The sequence below is a fragment of the Lathamus discolor genome, chromosome 1 (genome assembly GCF_037157495.1).
Source record: "Lathamus discolor isolate bLatDis1 chromosome 1, bLatDis1.hap1, whole genome shotgun sequence".
Taxonomy (NCBI): Eukaryota; Metazoa; Chordata; class Aves; order Psittaciformes; family Psittacidae; genus Lathamus; species Lathamus discolor.
Genome location: NC_088884.1, coordinates 162,431,156 through 162,455,829, shown reverse-complemented (window position 1 = coordinate 162,455,829; position 24,674 = coordinate 162,431,156). Strand labels below are relative to the sequence as shown.

The 24,674-nt window shown below is 47.6% G+C and overlaps 1 protein-coding gene across 1 annotated transcript in view; it reads right to left on the bottom strand.

The window, feature by feature from the left end:
* The window catches only part of ADRA1D (adrenoceptor alpha 1D), a 47,305-nt gene extending 24,119 nt beyond the window's left edge, over nt 1-23,186 (bottom strand). Inside the window, exon 1 of the mRNA XM_065665323.1 lies at nt 22,197-23,186. Within this exon, the coding sequence (XP_065521395.1) occupies nt 22,197-23,163 (967 nt within the window). The 5' untranslated portion in view covers nt 23,164-23,186. The remainder of the gene's footprint in view (nt 1-22,196) is intronic.
* Between the last annotated feature and the right edge of the window lie 1,488 nt (nt 23,187-24,674).

Here is a 24,674-nt window from a genome sequence, read left to right as displayed (position 1 = left end):
TCACTGAAATTTTGACACATGGGTGGACAAGAACTATCCAGTGATACAGGCCTAACATACTGGAATGAAAGGCTGAGAGTGGAATAGTTGAAGGATAACCATATCACTTATAACTTTTATGACTCATGTGGTTCTCCATTTGGATCTGATTTAGAGACACAGAATAAGTGAGTTTGGAAGGGATCTCTGGAAGTATCTAGTCCAACCGCTACTAAACCCATGGCTAACCTGGTTTTCTGTGCAAAAGTAAAGAGCAAGGCATTGATGGCCATCTCTTCCACTGGGTTCCAAGTGTCTGGTCAAAAGTCTGGGTTTTAAGTCCCTAAATCAAGCAGAGCACGGCAAAGCCATGGTTAAGGGTGGCAAAATTCCAGCATCCCATGAATGACACTGAATTTCTAACAAGTGACGATATTGATCAGCTGTACCAAAAAAAAGGAAACTCAAATCAGGCTTTATATCTAATGTATTTTAAAGTGAAATAATTACTTCTGCCTAACAGGTACCCTGGTTTCGTGCATTTAACCTGCACATGAGATAACCTGTACTCCTTTGACAGTTGTGCTGCTTGGAAACATCTGCTGGTAAGGCATACTTACGGCCAACTCACACTATAAGGCAATCAACTCAGCTTCAGGGAAAGCATGTTGATGTGTGTGTTGTGCGTAGGATAGTCCTAGAGTAAAGAAGGCCTGTTACAAGACTGGGTCACAGTTACAAGGCTGAAATGTTAATCAGGAGTTGTATTTAGGGTCAGTTTACGTCACACAGTTTATACTTGCAATGCTGTTGGATGGTAAAGCTTTTTCCTCAAAGGTAACCCCCACAGAACAGATTTAAAGTGATGCAGATACTGCCTGAATTACATGAAAGAGCTAAACTAGACTTGCACACTGGGAACACATTCATACCAGGGCAACCAGAAATCCCCAGGTAATGGAAATACTCTACTACATACTCATTCTATAGGCCAGATCCATTTTTTCTAACCCAAGGGATGGAAAAGATCATCTCTTTAGACAATTTCCAGCCCCAACCATCTGTATTTCTACAAAGCCAGTGGTGCAAATCATAGAATCACAGAATAGTTAGGGGTTGGAAAGAACCTGAAGATCACCTAGTTCCAACCCCCAAATCCCCATGGCTTTAATGTGACAGGATGGAAATGTTAAGACTTAGCTTTCGCAGAGCGTGTCAATCTATGCTTGGGAACAGAGCTATCTGGAAATCTGGTTTCTAGGAAATTTCAGTGTTTGATATTTGCTTTCTTTCACAAAACCAGAATGTAATAAAAAAAAAAAAAAAATAATAATTTCCAAGGAACTATAAATTGCAAAGAAATAAGAAGAATTCTAAGAAGCTCAGTGCACTTGATGTCTGAAAGGGATGTATCCCTGGAAAACTGATGCAGAAACACTTGTTAATCCATGGAGACAACGATGCCAGATGTCAGCCACCACAGGACGGATCTGCACTGATCTGCACTGTAGGACAGCGTCCCCCTATTTCCCTTCTCAAGCTTTCCCAGCCACAGGGCACCAAAGATGCAAAGTCCTTGGCCAACAACATTCCCTAGGCTGAGCAACACAGGAGATCAGGCAATGGAAGTCCTGCGGTCCTTGGAATTTATGAATCTGGGAATCTGGAGTGTCTTGAAGTCCCCTGAATTCACATACTTGTAGCAGGAAGCCTTGAAGCATGAGAAAACTCTTTCTGCAGCCAGGATGCTCAGGGCTTCCAGGTTACTTGTGTTGGATCCAGGAGTCAACCCCGGGTTGCAGCAGAGCTGCCAAGGCTTTCATTCTGCTCTTTGCATGGTAAGAAAACCATGGAAACTTGGCACGAATGGGCTACCCTGGAGCTGTGAATAGTGATTGAAGCAGAGGTTGTTAAACCTGGGACATTTCCACTTGGTTTTCCAACTGGCATTTTCCAATGAAATCCTCCTTTTTCTGGCCTGCATCCAGACCTGACACTTGGGCATCTCGTGAGTTCAGCATCTGCTTCAATGCTTCACTTAACTTTGGGCCACTGCACCCAGGAGAATGGCAAGTGCTTTGCAGATATGCAAGAAGCTGAATCCATGCCTCAGGTATCACAAGATGGTCAAATGTGACTGATGTGTATTTGCTGATGACTCTGAATTGACACCAGAGAGCACAAAACCTTCTGGCATGAGGGGATAAATGAAGGAGAAGGGGAGAGGTTGCACAGATGGATCTTTTCTCCATCCCCATTTTAACCCCTGCCTCATGGTTTTCTTTACTTGTGTCTCACTCCTTCCTCACTTCTGTAACACACCATTTCCCAGCATTTTAATGCAAAAGATGCCAATCAATCACCTGCAGGCAGTTAAAATGCCAGTTTTGCATTTGGAATAGCCATTTTCAGATTTGCAAATGCAAATACATACCTGTCTGTAGGACACTGTGCTTTGCAGCAGCATGGATGTCATCAGACGTTTCAGCCCTGCACCCCTGACTGCTGTAAAAGCCAACACTTCCATTCCCAACCGTGCTGGACTGGGCACAAGGGTAAGCTGCTGATTTGGAATACAGAAATAATACAAGCAATATGAAATAGAGCCTCTTATTCTTTTGATCATTGATGAGAATGCAGGACAAAATGCTTCTACTCTGATCATTTCGCTGTTTGAAGAAACCCTTCCAGTTATTGGAGAAGATCAAACCATGCCGTGACAAATAGACATTGGCTTTCAGATTGTCCTAGGGTGAGATTTACTCTTTGGGCTGTCTAATAAGGTAATTTTCATTTCTCTACAGAATCAAAGCACAGAGGCATTCTGCTGAGATGCAGAATATCCTATGCTGACCCTGTGGAGGAGACAGACAATGGCTGCCCCTCCAAGCCAGAGTTTCCAGACAAATCTCAGTCACTGGGGAGACAGAGCATCGCAGAATGATAGAATGGTTTGTGTTGGAAGGGACCTTAAAGCTCATCCAGCTCCAACCCCTGCCACGGGCAGGGACCCCTTCCACTGGAGCAGCTTGCTCCAAGCCCCTGTGTCCAACCTGGCCTTGAGCACTGCCAGGGATGGGGCAGCCACAGCTTCTCCGGGCACCCTGTGCCAGTGCCTCAGCACCCCCACAGGGAAGAGCTTCTGCCTAAGAGCTCATCCCAATCTCCCTTCTGTCAGGTTAAAGCCATTCCCCTTGTCCTGTCTCTACAGGCCCTCATAAAGTCCCTCTTCATCTTTCTTAAAAGCCTCCTTTATATAATGAAAAGCTTCTCTAAGAAGCTTTTCTTCTCAAGGCTGAATATGCCAACTCTCTCAGCCTCTCTCCATCACCGAGGTGTTCCATCCTCTGACCGCCTTTGCAACACTCCTCTGGACCCACTCTAAAAGGTCCATGTCATTCTTGTGCTGGGGATGGACGCAGTACTCCAGGTGGGGTCTCACCAGAGAGGAGCGGAGTGGGACAATCCCCTGCCTCGACCTGCTGCTCACGCTGCTTTTGATGCAGCCCAGGATACACTTGGTTTTCTGGTCTCCAAGTGCACACTGATGGATCATGTCCAATTTTCCATCCACCAGTACCCCCAAGGCCTTCTCGGCAGGGCACTCCTTCATCCTGACATCCTGTCCTGCCTTTGTATTAGGCTATTAAGACAAGAAGGAAAGAGTTGGGTGGCATGACAGATTCCCCTGTGTGCTGTCTGACAAATCAGTCCAGATTCTACTGATGGACTCTGTCCGCAAGGAAGAAGGATCATTGAACCAGCTGGAACATTGCTTCCCATAGGAGACTGTGGTGAAGGTGGTCTCTGCTCTCCTCACACCCTCAGACATCCATGCTCCTTTGTTCATTTCTTCCGACCTCCCTTGGCTTGTTCCCTCAGAGACCTCCCAGAGGACTAAAGAGGACTGGTATCAATTAGCTGCATAGAACAGCTGTTTATAATTCCTTCTTTGATGTCCTGGCGTAAAGAAATCCCTGGATGCTCCCTTCAAGAGGGAGGAAACAGTCAAATTTATGGGCTGGCTCTGCAGGCTGGCAGGGCTCCCTTGGTACTTAGCCTGGGAACCTTCATGGTCCCAAGTCTACCCTTGTTCCATATCTCCTCTGACATAGGTATCCCGAATGTGGCCAATACGAGGAGGTGTGAGTGATGCCATCTCTGCCCAGAGCTCCAGAGAGGGATTTTGAGGCAACATTGGGAAGAATCTGGCCCCATGGCTGAGCCTGACCTGGTGCTTGTCCCTTAATGCTGCTCCAGCTGACATCTTGCAGACCAGCAACGTCAAATTGATCCCTCCTGCCTGGTGGTTACTTTGTCAGGGCTGGGTGATATCCATTCCCACTGTCTGCCACCGCTAACAGCCTGTGACTTTCCTTTCAAAGAGGTCACTTGCTCCCCTAAAATGGCTTTTGGGATACACAGAGCATCAAAGGTGCATTTCAGTCTGGGAATTGTTCTGCAAAGGGAAGTCCAAAATAGGTACGACCAAAAAATGTCATTGCTGTTCCTAGCAATAACGTGTCTGCTTCGTTATCCAACCTTCTTAATACACAATGAAGAGATTCCCAAGAGCTTCCCAGCCTGTACCAGGATATCTCTCCTGACACCATTTGCATTGCAGCCTCCCAGGAAAATAAGACATCTGATGGTATCAGGGCATAAATATATTGGTTGCCTCTTTCATTCGCTGAAAAGAATACAGACCGGAGGAGACAAACACAGCTTTTCTTATAGGGCAGACTCATCCAATTATTTTGGCCAAAGCAGATGGGAGAGAAGGAGATTATGTGAAAAATAAATGCAAAATTTCAGTATTAAAACTTTTCTAAGCAAAACCTTTCTTTTGGGGTATGGAGAAACTGGCATCCCGAAGTACTAAGTATTAAAATTCACTTACATTTAAGGTTACAAACCAAACCAAACCTAAACAAAGCACAAAAGGGAATAGGACACTATGCGTCAATTGGAGTTTAATTTTCTTTTGTTGACCCAACGGTTCTTTCTCTTCCTTCGCTGGTTCCTACACCTGCTGCTAAAGGACCATTATCAGCCTTACGGATCTCCCTTGGGTGATGCACCAACCTCAGTATCGAACCTTTTACTGACAACATCCTCATTTTAATGCTTGATATTCTTCTGTTCATCTGCTGTGGACCTCTTGTGATAGTCCCACAACCTAATGATGCCCAGAGTTCAACAATTTGCACAGCTGAGCTCTCCAAACCAAGGGAATAAAGCCTCCAGAGTGAGGAATTCCCATTTTACTATGGGAGTTCCAGCTCCTACACGCATGTTCCCTCAGTACAAATAGACTTTATTAGTAGGAATAACAAATAATTACTTGTTCCCAGATGATCACATTCTTGTATTCTCTGTTGTTTTGCTATTTGTTTGGTTGTGGGTTTTTTTGCTGTTTGTTAATGGCAATAAACAGCTCAGTTTGTGTTTCTGCAGGGCTTTGCAGGCATTCCCAAACTCAATGGAAACAGCTGTCTAGTAGGACGCTTTTTGCTCCTCACCCGTATTTCGGATAATAGAGGCCCAGCTACTGCTTAGCACTGGCGTCAGCTTTGGTGGTGTCTGCCAAAATCTGCAGGACCCAAAGGCCAGTTTACATGTCAAAACCTGCCAGAGTGTTCCTGGTTTGTGCAGGGAATTAAATGGAGCAACATGAAATAAAGATAACTTAAGAGAGGAAGAAATGAAGGGAAAACTTGCTAGGGTGAAACTTTCCCGAGTCACCAACCTGGCACCAGCAGAGTTGCTTAAAAGAGGCATTCACAGTGGGATGGAGCCCAACAACCACTAAATGAGGAAGGATTCAACCTTGTGAAGGGAGGAAACCAGCTCTGGGTACAAGGATCCATGCAGGCATGAGGGTGACAACAGTGGTGATGCCTGTGACCACAGTGCAGACACCTAAATTCTGCACCCATGAGAAATGACCTCACCATTGCTGCCAGATACATGAACAGTATTTCTTCTAATACCAGGAGACAGAGATGTCCATTGCTATGAGAAGCAATGGATAGAGGAGGAAGAAAAGCAAATCCACATTCCCAAGGGGCTGGGATGTGCATGCAGAGAGGTGAGTCCCAGGGAAGATTTTGGGCAGTGTAGATGGAAGAGGATGAGACAGAACGGATAAGCATAAGCAAAGGGCAAGCCAAGAAAAGAGGTTCCTAAATTTTTCATCCAAGGGGGGTTCCTAACCTTAAGATCCTTTCCTCCTGTGACTGGTGCAAAGGTGTTTTCTTTTTTTGGGAAGAGGTGGAATGTGTGATCACCTATATTTAGGAATGTGTGATCACAATATTTAGGGACTGTAGTGACAGGACAAGGGGTAACGGGTTAAAACTTAAACAGGGGAAGTTTAGATTGGATATACGGAAGAAGTTCTTTACTGTAAGAGTCGTGAGGCACTGGAATGGGTTGCACAGGGAAGGTGTGAATGCTCCATCCCTGGCAGTGTTCAAGGCCAAGTTGGACAGAGCCTTGTGTGGGATGGTTTAGTGTGAGGTGTCCCTGCCCATGGCAGGGGGGTTGGAACTGGATGATCTTGAGGTCCTTTCCAACCCTAACTAATCTGTGATTCTATGATTCTATTCTGTTAAATAGACCCTACCTTATTACAGCACAAGCCAACTTCCAACGCCTGTCCACCTGAGAACCTTACTGATGGAGTATTTAATGAGAAAGAGTAGGGAAACCAGGTCCTGACACCACCTATGGCTGTCCCAGTCACTCTGTCTCTCTCTTCTGAAGCAAAGTGGTTTCTCATGGACTGTGACACCTTTTTCAGATATATGTGCTAGAATGGCCCCCTTGATGATTGCAGTCTGGAATGAAATAAAGTCTCCTTGGTCTCCTGCAAGCTGCATTACCCTTGAAATGCATGTTAGTCCTGGGCTGGAGAAGGAAAAGAGTTAGAGCAGGCATTTGGAAATGGCCAGAAATCAATAAGGTGAAAGAAAAACGGGCTTTCCCAGATAATTTTTCAGAGGTGCTTGACCCAGTCACCATGGTGACCATGAGCGGGTGTTAGGGATGCAGGATGACTCATGCCTGGCAGTGGAGCAGCAGTTCTTGATCCACATTTCATCACTGGCTGATGGAAATCCCCTCCAGTGACAAGGGGAGCTGTTTCCAGATGAGTTTGGGAAGGGGGGTCCTTTGGAGAGTCCCTTAGGGAGCAAAACAGCAGCAAAGAAGATGGGCTTATGAAATAAATCCTATGCTGCAACCTTGAGCATGCACTTGGGCATGGCAGGTAGGATCCGTGTATTTCTTTAGACATTCTCCCTTGGAGATCTCTGTGGCATGACTAACAAGAGTCCAAACCCAGTGCTGGCTTAATAGACATAACACCAAGCTGCACAGGTTTCATGGTGGCAATCACAGGGGACACCCACCACTACAGTGAGGGTGGTTGCCTTCTTCTTCTCTTCTCCAGGTGGGAGGTGTGATCTGCACTCCTGTTGCTAACAAGGATATCAGGATTACACAAAGGACTCCTTGCCCAAACACTGTTTTGCCTGGTGCCCCTTCAAGAGTATGAGTGTGAAGTATAAGATTGGTCTCCCAAAGCACCCAGACCATCGATCTCTGAAAGGGAAGTAAATCCAGATGGAGCAGTGGAGGAATATGGATGATAAAGGCAAAGGGAATTCAGTAAGTGGGATACATCTTCACTTGTTCAATGCAGCAAAAAGAAGCTACAGGGGAAGAAGACCTTTCACTGTTACGGAAGGCCACTTGTCATCCATAACCGTGAAAGCCAAGGCAAGAATATAACTACTTAAGGAAGAAGATCATCTAGACACCAGACTAAATGGTTGTAAATGAGGCACAGATATGTTCTCACTGCAAACAATAATGTTTCTAAGAGTTGGAAGCAACAAGATCCAGAACGTGCTCCCCAAAAACACAGGAGCAGAGGGTCAAGGACTAGGACACACATGGAGCTCAAGGGATTTTGGATAGGATTTTGCAACATGGTGATCGACAGTGGCAGTCTGTCTGTGGTATCTGCCCACCACAGCCACAGAGGGATGCAGGTAGGAGGAGAAACAGGGAGAGGAAGATGAGGCATATACAGCAAGAAAGTTATTGAGGGATTGGCAATACACTTGATGGGATGGCAGATGCGATCACATTTCTGGCTATGTTGCTCTCCAACAGCTCGTCTGAATTCTGCTGTGAGTCACCCAGTTCTGCTTTGAGCTGTACAGGCTTGCTTTTGGAGCAAATTATTTAATCACCTGTGGTTCCTCTAAGTGCATGCTGATGGACGTGCAGCGAGAGTACACAGAGAGAAGGAGCAGACCCTTTCCAGCTGAACGTGTGGAATAAATCCTGACAGGCTCATGGCCATGTTCAATGTAAACAGTCTCCACTCAGCCCCCTTGCCCTCGCTGCCTTTGACTCAAACAGCTTCAGACACTGGGAAAGCTCTGTTTTCAGTGTAAATACTTTCCCTTGCCCTGTTGTTGCAGCAGGAAAATGAAACCACCCACATCCAGATTCCCCTGACCTTTGGGGGAAGTTCATGGGTTCATCCTGTAGGAGAGCAGTGGCCATGCTGGGGTCACCAAGGGATGGTATCAAAGCCCAGGAGGAGTCTGCACAACACACGTGTCATGCTGGCTGTTTCTGAGCTGGGTCTCACTCACATCTCAGCATTAGTTGGTAGGCAAAGACCTAAAGCTGTGATGGGACAAGTTTTGTGCACACCATCACCCTATTCAACAGCCTTACTATCACTGCATGTCCTAAACGGAGAGGCTGGCAAGTAACTTTGTATTTTCCGTCTATTTGGCCAGCTGGATCCTACTTCCCTGGATAAACATGCCAAAGTGAAGGAGCCTAGAGGAGAAACATACAGGTCAGACCAGTAAAGGCACTTAGATGACTTCCCTGTCTCTGCCAGTTGTCAAAGATTAAGCCGTTCCTTCGAAGACTTTTCTATACATTTCCTACTATTCCTGCGCTGAAGTATCAGGCGTTCTTTTAATGCTTGCCAGCAAAGTAAAGGAAGCCAAACTGATTCCTCATAAGCCATGTAAGAAAGCAGTAATGGCCTCTTTATCTTTATTTTCGGGACACGGCTTCAGAATTAGCCTTTGGAAGGGTGCATCTGAGGGAAACGTATTGGCATACCAAGATACCAAGCTTCAGGGCACAACCTACGCTCCAGTCTATGCAACAGAGACAGAAATGGTTGTGTGGGCAGGTTACCAGGAGTGTTTTCCTCCAGGGGGTCTGGTTTTACTTCTAATTTCTTGGGAAAGCAGGCCAGGATGCAATCCGGGTCATACAAAAGTAGACATTGGGGTTGCCTCTGTGGCTTGTACCACTGGAGATGAATGCCTCATGGTTTCTGGATGTCCCTCTAGGAAAGCACAGGGTTTCTCTAGGGCTTGTCTTGCAACCAAATACCCCACATGGTCACTTGGTCTGCTTCAGGGGATTTTGGACAACATGGGGCATGTAAATTGCAATCCAGACCTGGTTATCTTTCTAGCTCTCTAGACATGGACAATAACAGGAACTGAGACATCCAGCTCACATACACACACCTACCCATAGACCATTACACATAGATGTCTTCACCTGTGAGCCTGGTTCTACCGCTAACCTGTTTGTCTACCTGTAAACCAAAAGCAGTTACATGACTCATTTATTAGAGACATGGATAGGGAAACAGTGGTAAGGTGCTCAGGGAAGGGGATCAGGGAGGAATGCTGGTGGCCAAGGAGGTGATCAGATCCAATGGGAGCTGGTCCTTTCTTCTTGGTTGCTCTCCTGGGATAGCAGAAGCTATCTACCAATAGCTATACCACTATTTCCTTTCCTTTGCTTCAATGCTGGCAAAACTGCAGTCTGCCTTCACGCAGATCCCACTGGGTGCAATCCTGCCTCCCACATCCATCTGGATATGTTACTTTGAGCTCCTCTGGGTTAGAAATAGCATTATTGTTGTACAGCACCTAACACAAAAGGGGCTGAAGCACATGACTAATGGGCTTGAGCACCATTAAGATTCTCAGACAGATGAGCCTGCGAGAACCTTGAAGTGCTGTCACTGTGTGGTGTCAATGGAAGGGAAGCGCAATGTGACTTAATCCCAAATAACTCTGCTATTGCAAAACAGAAGAAAGGGCAAGATGCACTGTTTGGAAAACCCTGTGCTCTGCTCCCTCTTCCTCTGTCTCTGCTCGTCTCTCAGCAAGGAACACACGGAAAGCAAACCCTCACTCTGTGTTGTTTCCCCAAATCCCCAGCCTGAGTGCACTATTGAGGGAGGCAGACAGGCCTGTGGCTGCCCGCCAGCTCGACTTCACAACACATCCTCACAGCTTTCCAGATAATTCCTATGGAAGGAACCCTGGGAACAGAAATAGCCCATGGCTGAAAAGCTTTGCTGGTGCAGTTTGACAAGCGTCTCCGAGAGAACTTGGCTTGGAAGGCAGAAGTTGAGCTGGCGGCTGCCCTGAACCCAAGTCCTCTGCTCTCTGCACTCAAAGTAGGTCAGAGAGCATCTAATGGTGTCTCCACTGTTGTGTTGTGAACGTGTGAGCCCCATGACCTTCCAAATAGAAAGCACATCTGGGGTGCGAATATACGCATCAGGTCCCCTGCTTTGGACTCAGGCAGAAGGGCTTTCACCTAGGGCAAGAGAAAACACCATTACCAGCTTCATCTGGTGACCTAGAGGCTCCTAGAGGCTGCAAAGTGGTGCGTTTTGGCACCAATGCCCTTCATAATCACTGTTGTTACCCGCGGGCTATTTCTCAGTGATCTGAGGAAATCTGCAGCTGGAAAACAGCCAGGGATGAGATCTACCATGAGCTCACTGTGCTTGTTACCTGCTCCCTTCAGTCTACCCTGAAAACGCCTGGCTCCAGACATTCCTCCTGCTGCACTGAAGGTTCCTGTCCATTTCCCAGTCATGTTTCCCTAACGCCCTCTTGGCTCATTGCTTCAAGAAAAGATAAGCGTGCCATGAATATATCCCCATTTCACAGTATAATTTCTAAGAGTGAGAACTCTTATTAGTTTCTATACTACAGATCATCAAATTTAGGCTTTAGGCTATGAATTCCCATCTAAACAAGTTTCTCTGTTATCTTTTCCTGTCTGAATGCATTCACAAAGATCTTTTTCACGGCAGAAGACCATGGAGCTTCAGCATAGCAAAACTGATCCTTGAATAGGAGATCTCTTGCAGGGCTTCCTTATGTATTTTGTGTTCCCACCATAGACACATTTTGGAGGATTTACACCTTGGCTCTTAGGCTTATCATCACCTGCAACTTTGCATTGCAACGGTAGTGTAGGGGAATGCAACCAGGAGTTCCTTAATTCAGATCAGATGAGAGAACCTCTGTGATTGCTTCAGCCTTTGACTCACTGGGGGAAATATAGATCCCATTAACTGCTGAACAGAACAGGGCCTGATTCCAGGTCCTGAACCCAAATGGCACCAGTGAACTGATGTTTACAGTGCTCCAGGCACTTGGTGAGATTTGTGTTGGAGAGAGCTGGCTGGGGCCATTCCCTACTTGCTATCTCCTGCTGATCTTCCTTTATTGAGTGCCATCAATCTACCTACTGTGAGCAATGGAAAAGTCATCTTGGACTTGTCTGGGGCAGGGATTTCTCCCAGCAGGAATCCCTTGCAAATGTTTTAGAATCATAGAATCAACCAGGTTGGAAAAGACCTTTAAGATCATAAAACCCAGCCACTCCCAGCACTGCCAAGGCCACCGCTAACCCATGGCACTGAGGGCCTTGTCTACATGGTTTGTGAACACTTCCAGGGATGGGGATTCCACCACTGCCCTGGGCAGCCTCTTTTGTGGGTTTTGGTGTTTTCCTTTGGTTTTTCTTCAACTACTGGAGGGGATAAAAATAAAAGTTGCATCTCAGGGTCCTTAATGGCCAAGTTGTGAGTTGGAAACTTCCTACTAGGAGGAAATGCCCTGTCTTTAGTGAGCTGGCAGTTGGTTTTCTGCCACCAGACCTGGTGATTTCTCTGGCTCGGCTCCAAATGCATTAGCTAAGGAGCTCTCTTAGAAAAAGGCTATTCATTAGGAGTAGCTAAAAAGCCATATCCTGTTCCAGCCATTTCAGTAAATCCATTCTTGGGCCAATCGCACCCATAGTTTAAGGTGCAGGGAGAAGCATGGTCTTCTGTGACTCTGCACTGAAACAGGGGAAGCAGGACAGGCAGAAGTAGCTGGTGTGTTAGCAATACTGAAGAGCTACCAAGTGACTACAGGTGTGTAAGTGGTGCCTCAGTTTCCCCACACAAAAATGATTATCAGAGAATCATAGAATCAGCTGGGTTGGGAGAGCTCTCTAAGCTCATCCAGTCCAACCATTCCCCAGCACTGCCAAGGCCACCCCTGCCCCATGGCACTGGGGCCTCGTCTCCACGCTGTGTGAGCACTTGCAGGGCCGGTGCCTGCAGCCCTGCCCTGGGCAGCCTGTTCCAATGCCTGAGCACCCTCTGGGGCAGGAATTGCTCCTCAGCTCCATCTAAACCTGCCCTGGGGCAGCTTGAGGCCGGTTCCTCTTGTCCACTGATGAACAGAGTCGAAACAGCTGACTCCCTCCCTGATGACATTTGTGTGGGTTCCTCTTCTTCCTATTTATTCCTGTGATCTATGGAGCTGGCACCACTGGGATAAGTTTGTCCTCAGCACACATTGCCCAGGAAGATGGGAATGTTGCCTCTAACACTCAGTCAGGTTTCCTTCAGTCATGGTAGGTCCTCACTGTGACAGTCAATGCAGCAAATCAATACCCACCAGAGACTTCATTTTTGCATTGCAGTGGTTGGAATTTGCTTAAGGAGAAAGGAGGAGATGAGGATATTTGTGGATGTGTGCTCAGGTACAGGTGCAAAGGGCTGAGAGCTCTCTGGGTGGCAAGTGCTCATAAGAGCAAAACATTCAGAAGGAAAAGCTCATCACTTATTGTTCCTAGAGGCATTTTAAAGCAAATATTTACAGCAAGTAAGGATGGCAATTAGCTGCCAAATTGGAAAGTAGCTCTTCTGTGGAAGCAACTCAGCCAGCTGCTGAGATTTAGTACTGAAGCTATTCCTCATGAGCTACCCTCCCTCCCATATAGAATAGAATCATAGAATAGTTAGGGTTGGAAAGGACCTCAAGATCATCCAGTTCCAACCCCCCTGCCATAGGCAGGGACACCTCACACTAAACCATCCCACCCAAGGCTTCATCCAGCCTGGCCTTGAACACTGCCAGGGATGGAGCACTCACAACCTCCCTGGGCAACCCATTCCAGTGTCTCACCACCCTCACAGGAAAGAATTTCCTCCTTAGATCCAATCTAAACTTCCCCTGTTTCAGTTTGAACCCGTTACCCCTTGTCCTGTCTCTACAGTCCCTGACGAAGAGTCCCTCCTCAGCATCCCTATAGGCCCCCAAACCCTTTCAGCTACAACCAAATTAAGAGCAGGTGGGTAAGCAAAAACAAGACCATAAAACACATTTGGCTCTTGGAAACACTCTTGGGAGTTTGAGTATTAGGGGAGAGAAAGAATGGTTCTGTTCTGGGACTCAGCAAACCCTCTGTTGTGGGGTCACTTCCCTGACTCCAACCCACTTGTTGTGGGGTCTTGCCACCAGCCTTCTTAGCACCTCACAAGCCTCACTGCATCCTAGGGCTCCTGTTCCTCCTTCCCCTCTCTTACTGTGCCTTCCAGATCTCCAACTCCTTTCCTTGCTCCCACATCTCAGTTCTTGCACAGAAACAACCTACAGTGGATAAGGGGCTCCCCCATAGTTGGCTGTCTCCAGCCCCATGGTCAGAGTCAAGAGATGGGAGGGATGAGATGACAGCATTCATCTCCAGTTGAAGACATGGGGGAGAGATGAGTGCTCTCACATACTCCACAGAGACCTTGTCCACAGGGACTTACCACCCAACAAGTGTTACATGGTAATTTGATGGATTGGATGAGCCCCATATGTGAGGTCCTCATAAAAGATGGCATACTTGGATTACCTAAATCCTTTTTTGACAGGTTGCCTTCAGGTGATATTTTATTGTAGACTGTTTTGCACTAAAAATGGCTCAAAATAATAATAAAATCTTAAAGGCACTGAGATACCTTGTGAAATCCAGAGAAGACCCTGTGTTGATGTGGAAGTGCAAGTCTCCTCCAAAGAGGAGGATCCCTAAGCTATGAGGATGTGAGTCACTGCACTGCTTTGCTGGGTAAAACGCAAGGTTTGCTTCCTGGAACGGGTGCATTTGTCTAGCAGACACAGTGATAATCCTGATGTAGCACCTCCTCTGAAGAACGAAAAGACAACACGCTTAACTTTACATCAGTCATTTTCTCTAGGTACTGGCCCATCAGCATGTCACTGACACCTGCACCACCATTTAGCAGCCAACACATAGAAGAATAACCCACTGATTATCCTCAGAAGAGCTCTTTTGAGTTGATGTGTGCAATAGATCTGCCTTGGTGACAACCCAAGAGAAGGGGAATGACTATCTCGGGGTTATGACCCCGCACTTAGCTGTGCCTCATTACCACCTGACAAGGAAAAGAGGTAATTTGTTCACAGATAGAGCAGGAAACCGCATTTTCAAAGTGCAGTTAGTACAGAGGCTTTCCTGGAAAAAGGTTTGCTCAGAGATTAAAGCTGATTCACAGCCTACAGAGAACTGATTGAACACAAGAAGAGTCAAGTTATCCTGTCAGGAATGATGGACAAAACCACTGCTTTGTACCCTGAAAGCCAGATATCTTATGAGTACTTATAGAATCATAGAATCAACTGGGTTGGAAAAGACCTTGAAGATCATCAAGTCCAACCATTCCTCTAGGACTTCTTAGAAAAAAGAATGAGGAGGTGAAGCAAGTTGGGTTGGTACAAATGTCTAAGCATCCCTTAGTTAGAAAACTGGACTTTTCCCTACATACATTTTGTGCCAGAAGATTTTTACAGCCTTGTTTTGCCCCAACGCCAACCAACCAACCAACCACTGGAATATTTTGTCAAAAAGAGCATCATTCTTCTGAGAGGTGCAGTTCAGTTGCTTTCCTATTACTGCTTGTCTGGAGATTGGTTTAACCTGTGATACAACATAGCCAGCACTTTTATGTTGGCTAAGTGGGAGACTATAAATGTGGGTGTACCAGGAAATGTAGACCAGTTAGGAGGATCACCTTATAAAAAGCAATAAGGTCCATATGTATCCAGTGATGCTCCATATAAAAATATCCAGGGGTGTTTTCCTGAATTGAATTCACGTGGAAAGAGAAATTTCAAAGAAAAACCATGTTTTCTCCAGGCAGCTGCTGCCCTCATCAGCCACTGGAATTTAGGAGTTTAGATTAAATAGACATTGCTGCAGGCACCGCTTGAGATCCCACCAGTGTCCATGGGTAAATGATTGCTGCAAATCTGGTGTGTAAACCATAGCCTTTGCAACTGTTAATTCTGGGCTTCAGCTGTAGCAAAGATGTATTTTCTCATACAGAGGGCAAATATTTTAAGAGATTTTCACATCCTTTGCTTTGCAGTTGGGTTATGTGTTTAAAAATGTCTTGTTTAACTCTACCATTATGGTGAATATTGGTTTCTATTGAACACAGAAAACAGCATCTTGCAAGGAAGTTATCCTATATGCTGTATAATAAAACTGCTAAATGAGCACTAAGAACTTGCAAAGTTAAGGACTCAAAAGATTGAGTAGGTCAAAGGAAAAATCACTTTTGCAAAACTTCAGTTTCTCACATTTAAAGAGTTTAATTTCAGGATCATGCTCTATTTGTGCAGTGTCCCTGCCGCACCAATTGCAAGGAGAGGTGGTGTTCAATCGAGCTTGGTTGAGTATCCCCTCACAGGTCATTATGTGGCTCCACACTACAAACTCACCCAGCTCAGCTCTGCTCTGATGACAGAAGTATTTGTCTCCTCATGGGTATCTGAAGGTACTTAGCTCAGTTATGGCCAAACATTTTGCAAACAGATATACTTTTCACATCTCTCCAAGGAGAAGGTGCTTTAGAGCCATTTTACCATCCCAGCTACAAAGCAATGTCAATTCCTGAGCCTTTGGTGTTATGGAGCACTTCACAGCCTTAAAGTTTAACTTCTATCAGTTCCAAACCCAGCTAGAAAGGTGTTGGACTTTGGCAAAACTAGTCCCATATTTGACTTCACACTGGGATTCATCTCATCTAGTTGAGATGTGTACTGTGCACCTTGGAGCTGGTGATCTTTACCTCCCTCAAAGGCACTGAGAGGACAGTGATGCTTTCAGGGTGCAACTCATCTGACTGGCTTCGATAGCAATACTAGGATGAGGTGAGCTGCAGCCTCAGAACACCTATTTTTTAGTGCTGATAATGCAGAAAGCTGAAGAGCAGTTGGCTGAAGACCATGTTCTGTTGGCACCCATTGCCAGGGGCTGTCTTGACATTGGAGAAGATGGGAACAGTGTGGAAATGAGCAGTGCAGGGGACTGCAGAGGAACAGAAATATCCATCAGATACCATCAGGTCATTGCTTTTAAAGGTCTTCCTCAGCAATCTCAGTTTTGCTAAACTGCTTGTTCTTGATAACACCTCAGAAAGGTGCTTTCTGCACAGAAGTTGGCCATATTGGGCCACCTTTGTCTAATTCCTGCCCTGTCCTGACATAAAGCACCCCCCAGCCATGAAGGAATAAAATGTCAGATCTTTGCTCTGACTCATGGTACTGCCAGAGCTTTTTAAACTCAAGCACTTCTTATTAGGAACCAAACACCATGTTTTTCCCGTCACCTTTCTCAGCTGTGTCTGTCTCATTTTGTCTCATATTTGGCAGAACAAATTCAGCCAGTTACAAAGACACAGAATGGAAAATGTTACCTAATAGATAACATTTGGCACCAGAACTAGGACTTTATTCTAGAAGGGTCCCCTAATGTTCATAGGCACTATCAGCCCTACCTAGAATATAACACTGTAATGACTGATTGAGCCTGACTGATCAATTGGAAGATAGTTCATGTTGCTTTCCCAGGGAAATATAATCCTCTTTTGAAGAGCCTTGAACAAAAGCGTTGTATTTGCTGACTAAAATGAACACACTTCTAGTTAAAAAACTACAGGTAGCATGGACCATTTACACTCTTACTTGCTAATATGGCACAGTTGCTATTACTTTGTTCATACTGTTTGTTGTAGTAAAAACCATTTAGAACCAACTAATAACAAGAGATTAAACAACCACCTTGCGTGATCATACCAAAGAGCATCCCCACCCTTCTACTCAATCCTTGTGACATCTCATTAATCAGATTAACAGAATTAATGAGCAAATATTTATCCAAATACAAATTAATGGAGATAGATCAGGCTAATTAAAATGTCTTTCCCAGAATAGCCAGGACAAAGTTTTCTGTGGACTAATATAATAAAACCATCGGGCACAGCTTAATATAGATGCATTTAATGTTATACGGTGTATTTTGGTACTGGTTCCAAAACTCTAGTTGGGAGGTTTTACAGCATTTTGCCCACGGAACCACAGTGGTTTTAAGTTTTTCAAGAGCTATTTTTTTCCTGTTTGTGATACATCCATTATAGCAACTGCATCCAGATGCGTCAGGATAACATAAAATGATATAAAAACAGACATTTGGCTTTAAATAGATTTATTTGGTGGTGTGGTGGGTGGACTGGAAGCAGAGTAATCCCGTGCATAGGTCATGGGAGATCTGGGTTCTATTCCCAGTCACTTCAGTGAATCACTGCAGTACTTTGCCAGGCACATGCATATGTTCAAACCTGGGTGCCCAAATCGTTATTTGACATCCAGAAAGCTGTATCTCTTGCGACAGCAAGACACTACTAAAACCTTCCATCTGTCTCTGGCCTTCTATACAAGGTAATGGGTAGGAAGGGAACCACATGCACTCATTTGGGCTCCAAATGACCAGTTTTTGCTGGCTGTTTCCAAGAACACATAGATTGTTTCTCTGTTGTTTTGCGCTCTGGCGGCTTCTGCACTCGGGCACAAGAAGTGAATCAACACCATCAAATGCTTTAGCTACTTAATTTACTCACAGACTCATTATCCATGTGCCTACTTGGAATTCTTTCCTGTGCCCTTCTGCAGGAAGTCAATATGTTTTCCCTGGAAAGAAACCCAGGTTGCTTTTCCATGGTAATATCTCTAGACAGACACAGAGTAGATGAGTCTCAGCCACGTCTCCTGTGCCTGGACTATTCCTCCAGTGCTACTCCAGTTGTCCCTATGCCATGTCCACATGCATCCCTGTTATTGTGCCCTAGGAATGACACTCTTTCAGGCTGCAACACAAGCCTAAGGTTATTGCTGACACTCTGAACTGGAAAAGAAGAAGAAATCACATTTGAGGACTGCTAAGCAACGCTATCATTTGCCTTGGAAAGCGATGGGATTGCCTTCACTGCAATGCTTTAAGAACAGTCTTGGAAAACAGATCAGGAATGCTTTGGGGCCAAATGATCTTTCCATAAGAAATAGAAAACCCATCCCCATTTTTATAGGAAGTAGGCATATTGAGGACTTTTAGACTTTCTCATTGTGTTGTGCTCTACTGCACACCCAGCACAAGACACAACTCACACCAGAGTTATGTAATTAGAATTCCATCTTTTGTTGAACAATCAGCTGCTTAAAGGGTCCCATTAGCCACAGAAACTGTTAATTGTGTTAAAAGTCCTGGTGATGGCATCCTGTGCTTGAAGATGTGTCTCACAAACCCGAGAGTGAGCTAAATTATTCAGCTGATCAATGGACTGTAGACTGTAGGGGTACTGGGGGGTTTGAGCTGATGTAAAGTATCTTTGTAGATTATTGAAGCATAAAGAAAAGGTTGACAATGTTTGGCACATACATAGGTCCTGTTATTTAAAATGGTTGCTTATTGCAGCTTCTCAACCATGAAGTGACAAATATTACTCCTGTGTAATTGATAGCATCATAGATTAGTAGAATCATAGAATCCCAGCCTGGTTTGGGCTGGAAAGGACCTTAAAGCTCATCCAGTTCCAACCCCTGCCACAGGCAGGGACATCTTCCACTGGAGCAGCTTGCTCCAAGCCCCTGTGTCCAACCTGGCCTTGAACACTGCCAGGGATGGGGTAGTCACAGCTCCTCTGGGCACCCTGTGCCAGCACCTCAGCACCATCACATTAAAGAAGTTATGCCTTATACCTAACCTAAATCTCTCCTGTTTCAGTTTGAACCCATCACCCCTTGTCCTGTCCCTACAGTCCCTGATGAAGAGTCCCTCTCCAGCATCTTTGTAGCCCCCTTCAGATACTGGAAACTGCTCTAAGGTCTCCCCAGAGTGCAGCCTTCCAGAACAGTTTCTGCAGAGATGTGTGCAGACTCACACAGACATCGGTGACGGAGCCAGCACTGAAGTTTCTCATTGCTAAGTCAATGCTAAGTAGAGCTGTGAGTCTTTTTTCAGCTGATGAATTTACTTATCCCTAACAGGTTTCACCAGTCAATGGCATCACTGACAACTTCTTGCAATAGAAAAGAGTCAACACATTTTGATATTTTCGAAAGAAAATAGATCACTTGTTTAATTTTCATGTGACAGCTCAGTCTGGCGTGTATCTGAGTGCTCATTGTTTAATAAACTGCCATTGAAACAGTGTTCACTTCAATTAAAAGTGATTTGTGCTCCACACAAGTGTTTCGTTTCGGTTAAAATGTGTATCAATATCACTTCCACTTGGCCCCAAATTGTTTCACCGAATGGCAAGTAAAAAAAGCCATTATACTTGACCATTTACTACCCGCTTTTTAAGCAGAATTGACTCCAACATGATTCAGGTTCTGGATTTACAGTGAACTTTGCTGCTTTCTCTGCCTCCTGAGCTTTAACATCAGAGATTAGACCTCGCAGAAGCCTCTGCTCTCGTCCTAGAGAGCGTTGAGTGATTCTTGGGTTTGAATAGGAAGTTGCAATTAGTAAAAAGGGGGGTGAAATCCATGGCAGCACATTTCATAGTCATAAAATAAATGAACGTTTGCTCTGTTTATATTACACATACAATAGAGCAGGAAGTAAAGATCAAAGCCGTGTTTATAAAGGACTTGGCAAGTTGTGTGCTTGGAGGAAGAGAATGGGTTCATGCTTAAAGTGTTTCAAGTATGAGGCTTGGATTTTAGGTGGTGCACACTGGGGTATCTCCTTTTAATCCAGTGCAAGGGCTGTGATTTACACCAGTGGAGAAGCTGGTTCGAGGGTTTTAAGGGAGAACAGATACGGTAAAGCAAAGTATTTTTCCTACTGAAAAGCATTCACCTGTGTTTGCTCTCTGTTTCTAAGTATTGGGAATAAATCAGAGGATCAGGGTCCCAATTCCCAGCTCCATTCACTGTATAAAGGTGCGAATGATGTTCAGAGCTGGTTCCTGCCCTGGACAAGGAGACAAGTGCCAGACTGGGGCTGCCCACTGAGCTCTGCCTTCAGGTACTGGCATCTCTGAGCCCCCTCAATTCCCAAACTATTTGCAGGCTACACAACCCACACCCCCCCCCAATGCACCCAATCAATGAAAGGGAAACTGAGGCACGGCCAGACGGGATAATTCATCTGGCATTGAGAGAAGTTCACTGCAGCCTCACTGCTCCCTGCCTGAGTTATACCAGAACACCCATCCTCACAGCAGCAACTTCACCCCTATGGAGAGCTGAGATAAACTCACAAATGCCACCCTCACCCCAAGAAAGAAACTGAAGCACAGAGGCACAAGACAGCAACATGGTGATACCAGGCACCCACAGCCCTCATCCACCACCCCAGGGACACCTCAGCTCCCAAAGCACCATCAGCCCTGGCGAGTTATCCCACTGGGGATTGAATGGCCTCGGTTAGGTATCTAACACCCTTGGGCTCTAACCGTCCCTAGGGAAGCAGCTACAGAAGCTGGAGGGAGAGCAAAACCTCAGCAGGGTAAAATCTATGGTCATGGTGCTGTTTCCATGGACTTGAGAGGCAGCTTCAAGGAAGAGGACTTGAAAAGTCCTGATTGAAAGGGCAGAACTAGCTACCATGCTTCCCTGGCTGCAGAGTTAGTTGGATACAAGTCCCAAGGGGGCTGTGGGACCCGTAGGTCCCACGCAGCAGATGGAGCGATGGATCCCTCTGCTTTGCTGAGCTCTGTGCAGAGCCCAGCATCAATATTCAGGCTATATTAATCTCTTTTCCCTTGCCCTAAGTTTAGCTGCTCCACTCCAGAGGGTTAATCAGGTCCCGTGAGTTGGGTGCCTGTTAATAGAAGAGGTGGTGATGAAGAGCACCGGCTTTCCTGCTCTTCATGGACCATGGGTAGCACTGATGCTGAAAGGGGGCATTGTGTGGCCATAGCAGCTCCCCAGCGGGCTCTGTGCTGCTCGTCCTCCTCTGCACGCAGGGAGCTGCATCCTTTCATCAGAGCAAACAACTTGCCAGAACTTCAGAGCACACCCCCCCGGACACCCCCGAACGAGCACCCGGTGACACGGGCACCATGGCAGGGCCAGGAGCTGAGGGCACAGCTCCTGAGGGAGGTGAATCAGTCCTGGGGGATCAGCCAGGACCATCAACCGTGTCAATAAGACCTGGTCCTGCTCCAGGTCCCTGCACAGCACTGGCATCCCAGGAAGTCAGCGAGACTTAATGCTTCAGACTGACATGCTCCTTGAGGGGATCAAACCTCACTCACGTGCGACAGCATCACCAATTCCCAATGGAATTGGAAATGGAATGGAATTGGGACCACGGAGGCATATCCAGGTGCCCTTCCCCAAACTGGGACAAAGGGAGGCTGAGATAAAGGATGGTGAAGCTGTTTGGAGACCACTGTGCTGTAATTCCAGCCTGTTTGAAGCAGAGCTGCTTCCTCCTTAGCCGGGACTCTGTTAATTAAGCTGCTGAATGCAGAATGAATTAATGAAACCAATTATTGTGCTGCTAATTTATTCGTTTACTATTTACTTTGATTGATTATATGGCTCTGATTAATAAATATTGAGTGTTAATTAATTGAGTTAATTCATTGCTGGTTTATTCACCTACCAGTTATCTCCCTGCAATGAGTTCTGTCCTGAAAGTTTGTGCCACCGACCAGGTCCCCAGGGGCTCAGCCATGGGCAGTGGGGCTGGGATAGGGGGATAGGATCACTTACCGAAAGGCAGGATGAAGAAGAAGGGGAACCAGCAGAGGATGAAAACACCCACGACGATGGCGAGAGTCTTGGCTGCTTTCTTCTCACGGGAGAACTTGAGGAGCCGGACAGAGAGGGAGCTCCTCAAGTTGTGCCCCTTGCTCCGGGTGCTGGAGAGAGGCTCCTCCAGCACGCTGCGGCAGTGGATGCGCAGTACCACCTCCATGGATTTATTCCTCTCCTTCTTGACCCCTGCTTCCAAGCTCCGGGTGGTCCGCCTGGCCACCACGTAGATCCTGAAGTACATCACCAGGATGACCATGAGGGGCAAGTAGAAGGAGAAGAGGGATGAGAACAGGGCATAGCCTGGCTCCTCCGTGATGCTACAGATGCTCTCATCCGGCGGTGGAGGCTCCTTCCATCCCAGCAGTGGCCCTATGGAGATGACCATGGAGGAGAGCCAGACCACCACGAGGATGACCCCTGCCTTCTTCTCGGTCATGATTGTGGGGTACTTGAGGGAGTACTTGACACCGATGTACCTGTCCACGGAGATGATGCACAGGCTCATGATAGAGGCGGAGCAGCACAGCACATCCACCGCTGCCCAGATGTTGCAGAAGATGCGTCCAAACACCCAGAAGCCCAGCACCTCCAAAGTGGCCGAGAAGGGCAGCACGGTGGTGCTGAGCAGCAGGTCGGCGATGGCCAGGTTGACGATGAAGTAGTTGGTGACCGTCTGCAGGTGCCGGTTACAAGCCACCGAGAGGATGACGAGGATGTTCCCCACGATGGCCGAGAGGATGAAGACAGCCAAGAAGACCCCGACGCCCACCGCCTGCACGTCCAAGGCGAAAGTCAACGTGGTGCCGTTGCCCTCGGGGGTCTCCTCCCCTTGCAGCCCCCAGGACCGGTTGGCACCGCTCTGGCTGCCTTGTCCCGTCCTATTCCCACTCAAGCTTCCATTGCTCAGCTCGGGGAAAGTCATTGTAGAAAACGTCCGGGCTCCATGGAGAGCGAGGAGAAAGCGATGCCGAGGCGCAGCCCCCCCGGCATGATCCCCGCAGCCCCCTCCGAGACTCGCTCAGCACCCTCGGTGGGGCAAGGTTGGGTCCCCGCAGCCGGGATGGAGGGATGCAGGGAAGCGGGATGCGCTGCTCCGAGCCTCCCACCCCTGCCCAGCTCCCGCTCCCCTCCGCCGGCTCCGGCCGCAGCTCAGCCCCGCCGCCGGCCCGCCCGGGGGGGCAGCGAGCTCGGTGCCCCCCCGCTGCCCTCGCATGCTCCGGGGGGCTGCTCCCTGCGGCTCCGCTGCTCTGCGCGTTCAACGGGGAGAGCTCCGGGAGCGGCGAGGGGACGGGCCGGTGAGGGGGGGACGGGAGCCCCGCGTCAGGTGCCGGAGGAGGAGGAGGAAGAAGAGGAGGAGGAGGAAGAGAGGGCGGTAGCAGCGCTGCTCTGCGGGACGAGGCGAGCCCGGGGCAGGGTGAAGCCGGCGGCAGCGCAGACCCAGCTTGGGGGACGTAAAGCGAGATGGTGGGAGGAGCAGGGAGGCACTTGGGGGGCAGGACCCACTGTGGGGGGTAGGGACCACTGTGAAAGGGGCAGGAGCACACGAGAGAGGGGCAAGAACACACCAGGAGAGGGACCGGGATGCACTTGTGGGTTAGACACCCATTCCATAGGAGAAGGGACCCCAGGCACCCATTCGTCGGGGGTGGGGGGGTGGTGTCAGGCAGCACGGGGGTGCAGACACGTCGGGGGGAGGCCGGGGGTACCGCTACGGAGCCACCCGCCGTCGCCAGGGGGCAGCAGAGCGCAGGGTTTGCCCTGTGGGTCCCGGTCCCTCCCTGTTCCCCGGGGTCCTGGCGCTGCGCTGAAGAAGGGTTCATCTTCGCATGAAGGCCACCCCTGCCCTGGACCACGGCTGCAGCATCCCACCAGGAGGATGCTCTGCAAGGCTGGAAGGTCCCCCCCAGACACAGCATCCCACCAGGAGGATGCTCTGCAAGGCTGGAAGGTCCCCCCCAGACACAGCATCCCAGCAGGAGGATGCTCTGCAAGACTGGCATGTGCCCCTAGCCCCATGATCCCACTAGGAGGGGTATTCTGCAGGGCTGGCAGGTCTCCTTTCTTGCCTTGCATCCAGGGCTTCCAGCAAGCATCCTTCCCCTGCTAACCCTGGTCCTCCCACCCTTCCACTGTCCAGCACATTGGGCTGCAAACAGAGGCTGCCCCTCACCAGTTCCCCCCAAAAGCAGAAGGGACAATCAGCGTCCTGCACTCGGGCCCAGTGTTTGATCAGCAGCTGCCACGTATGTGACTTAACCCTGCTGCAACACTGGGAAGCAGCAGCTTGTGTTTAAAACGTATAGGCACAGATTTCTGGCTAATTTAAACAGGGTTGTTTTGTTTTCCCACTGATAAGAGCAGATCCTGTTTACACTGGTTTCCTCCTGCTGGCCCTGCTCTCCTGACTCCATACATTGCGATGGGGACTGACCC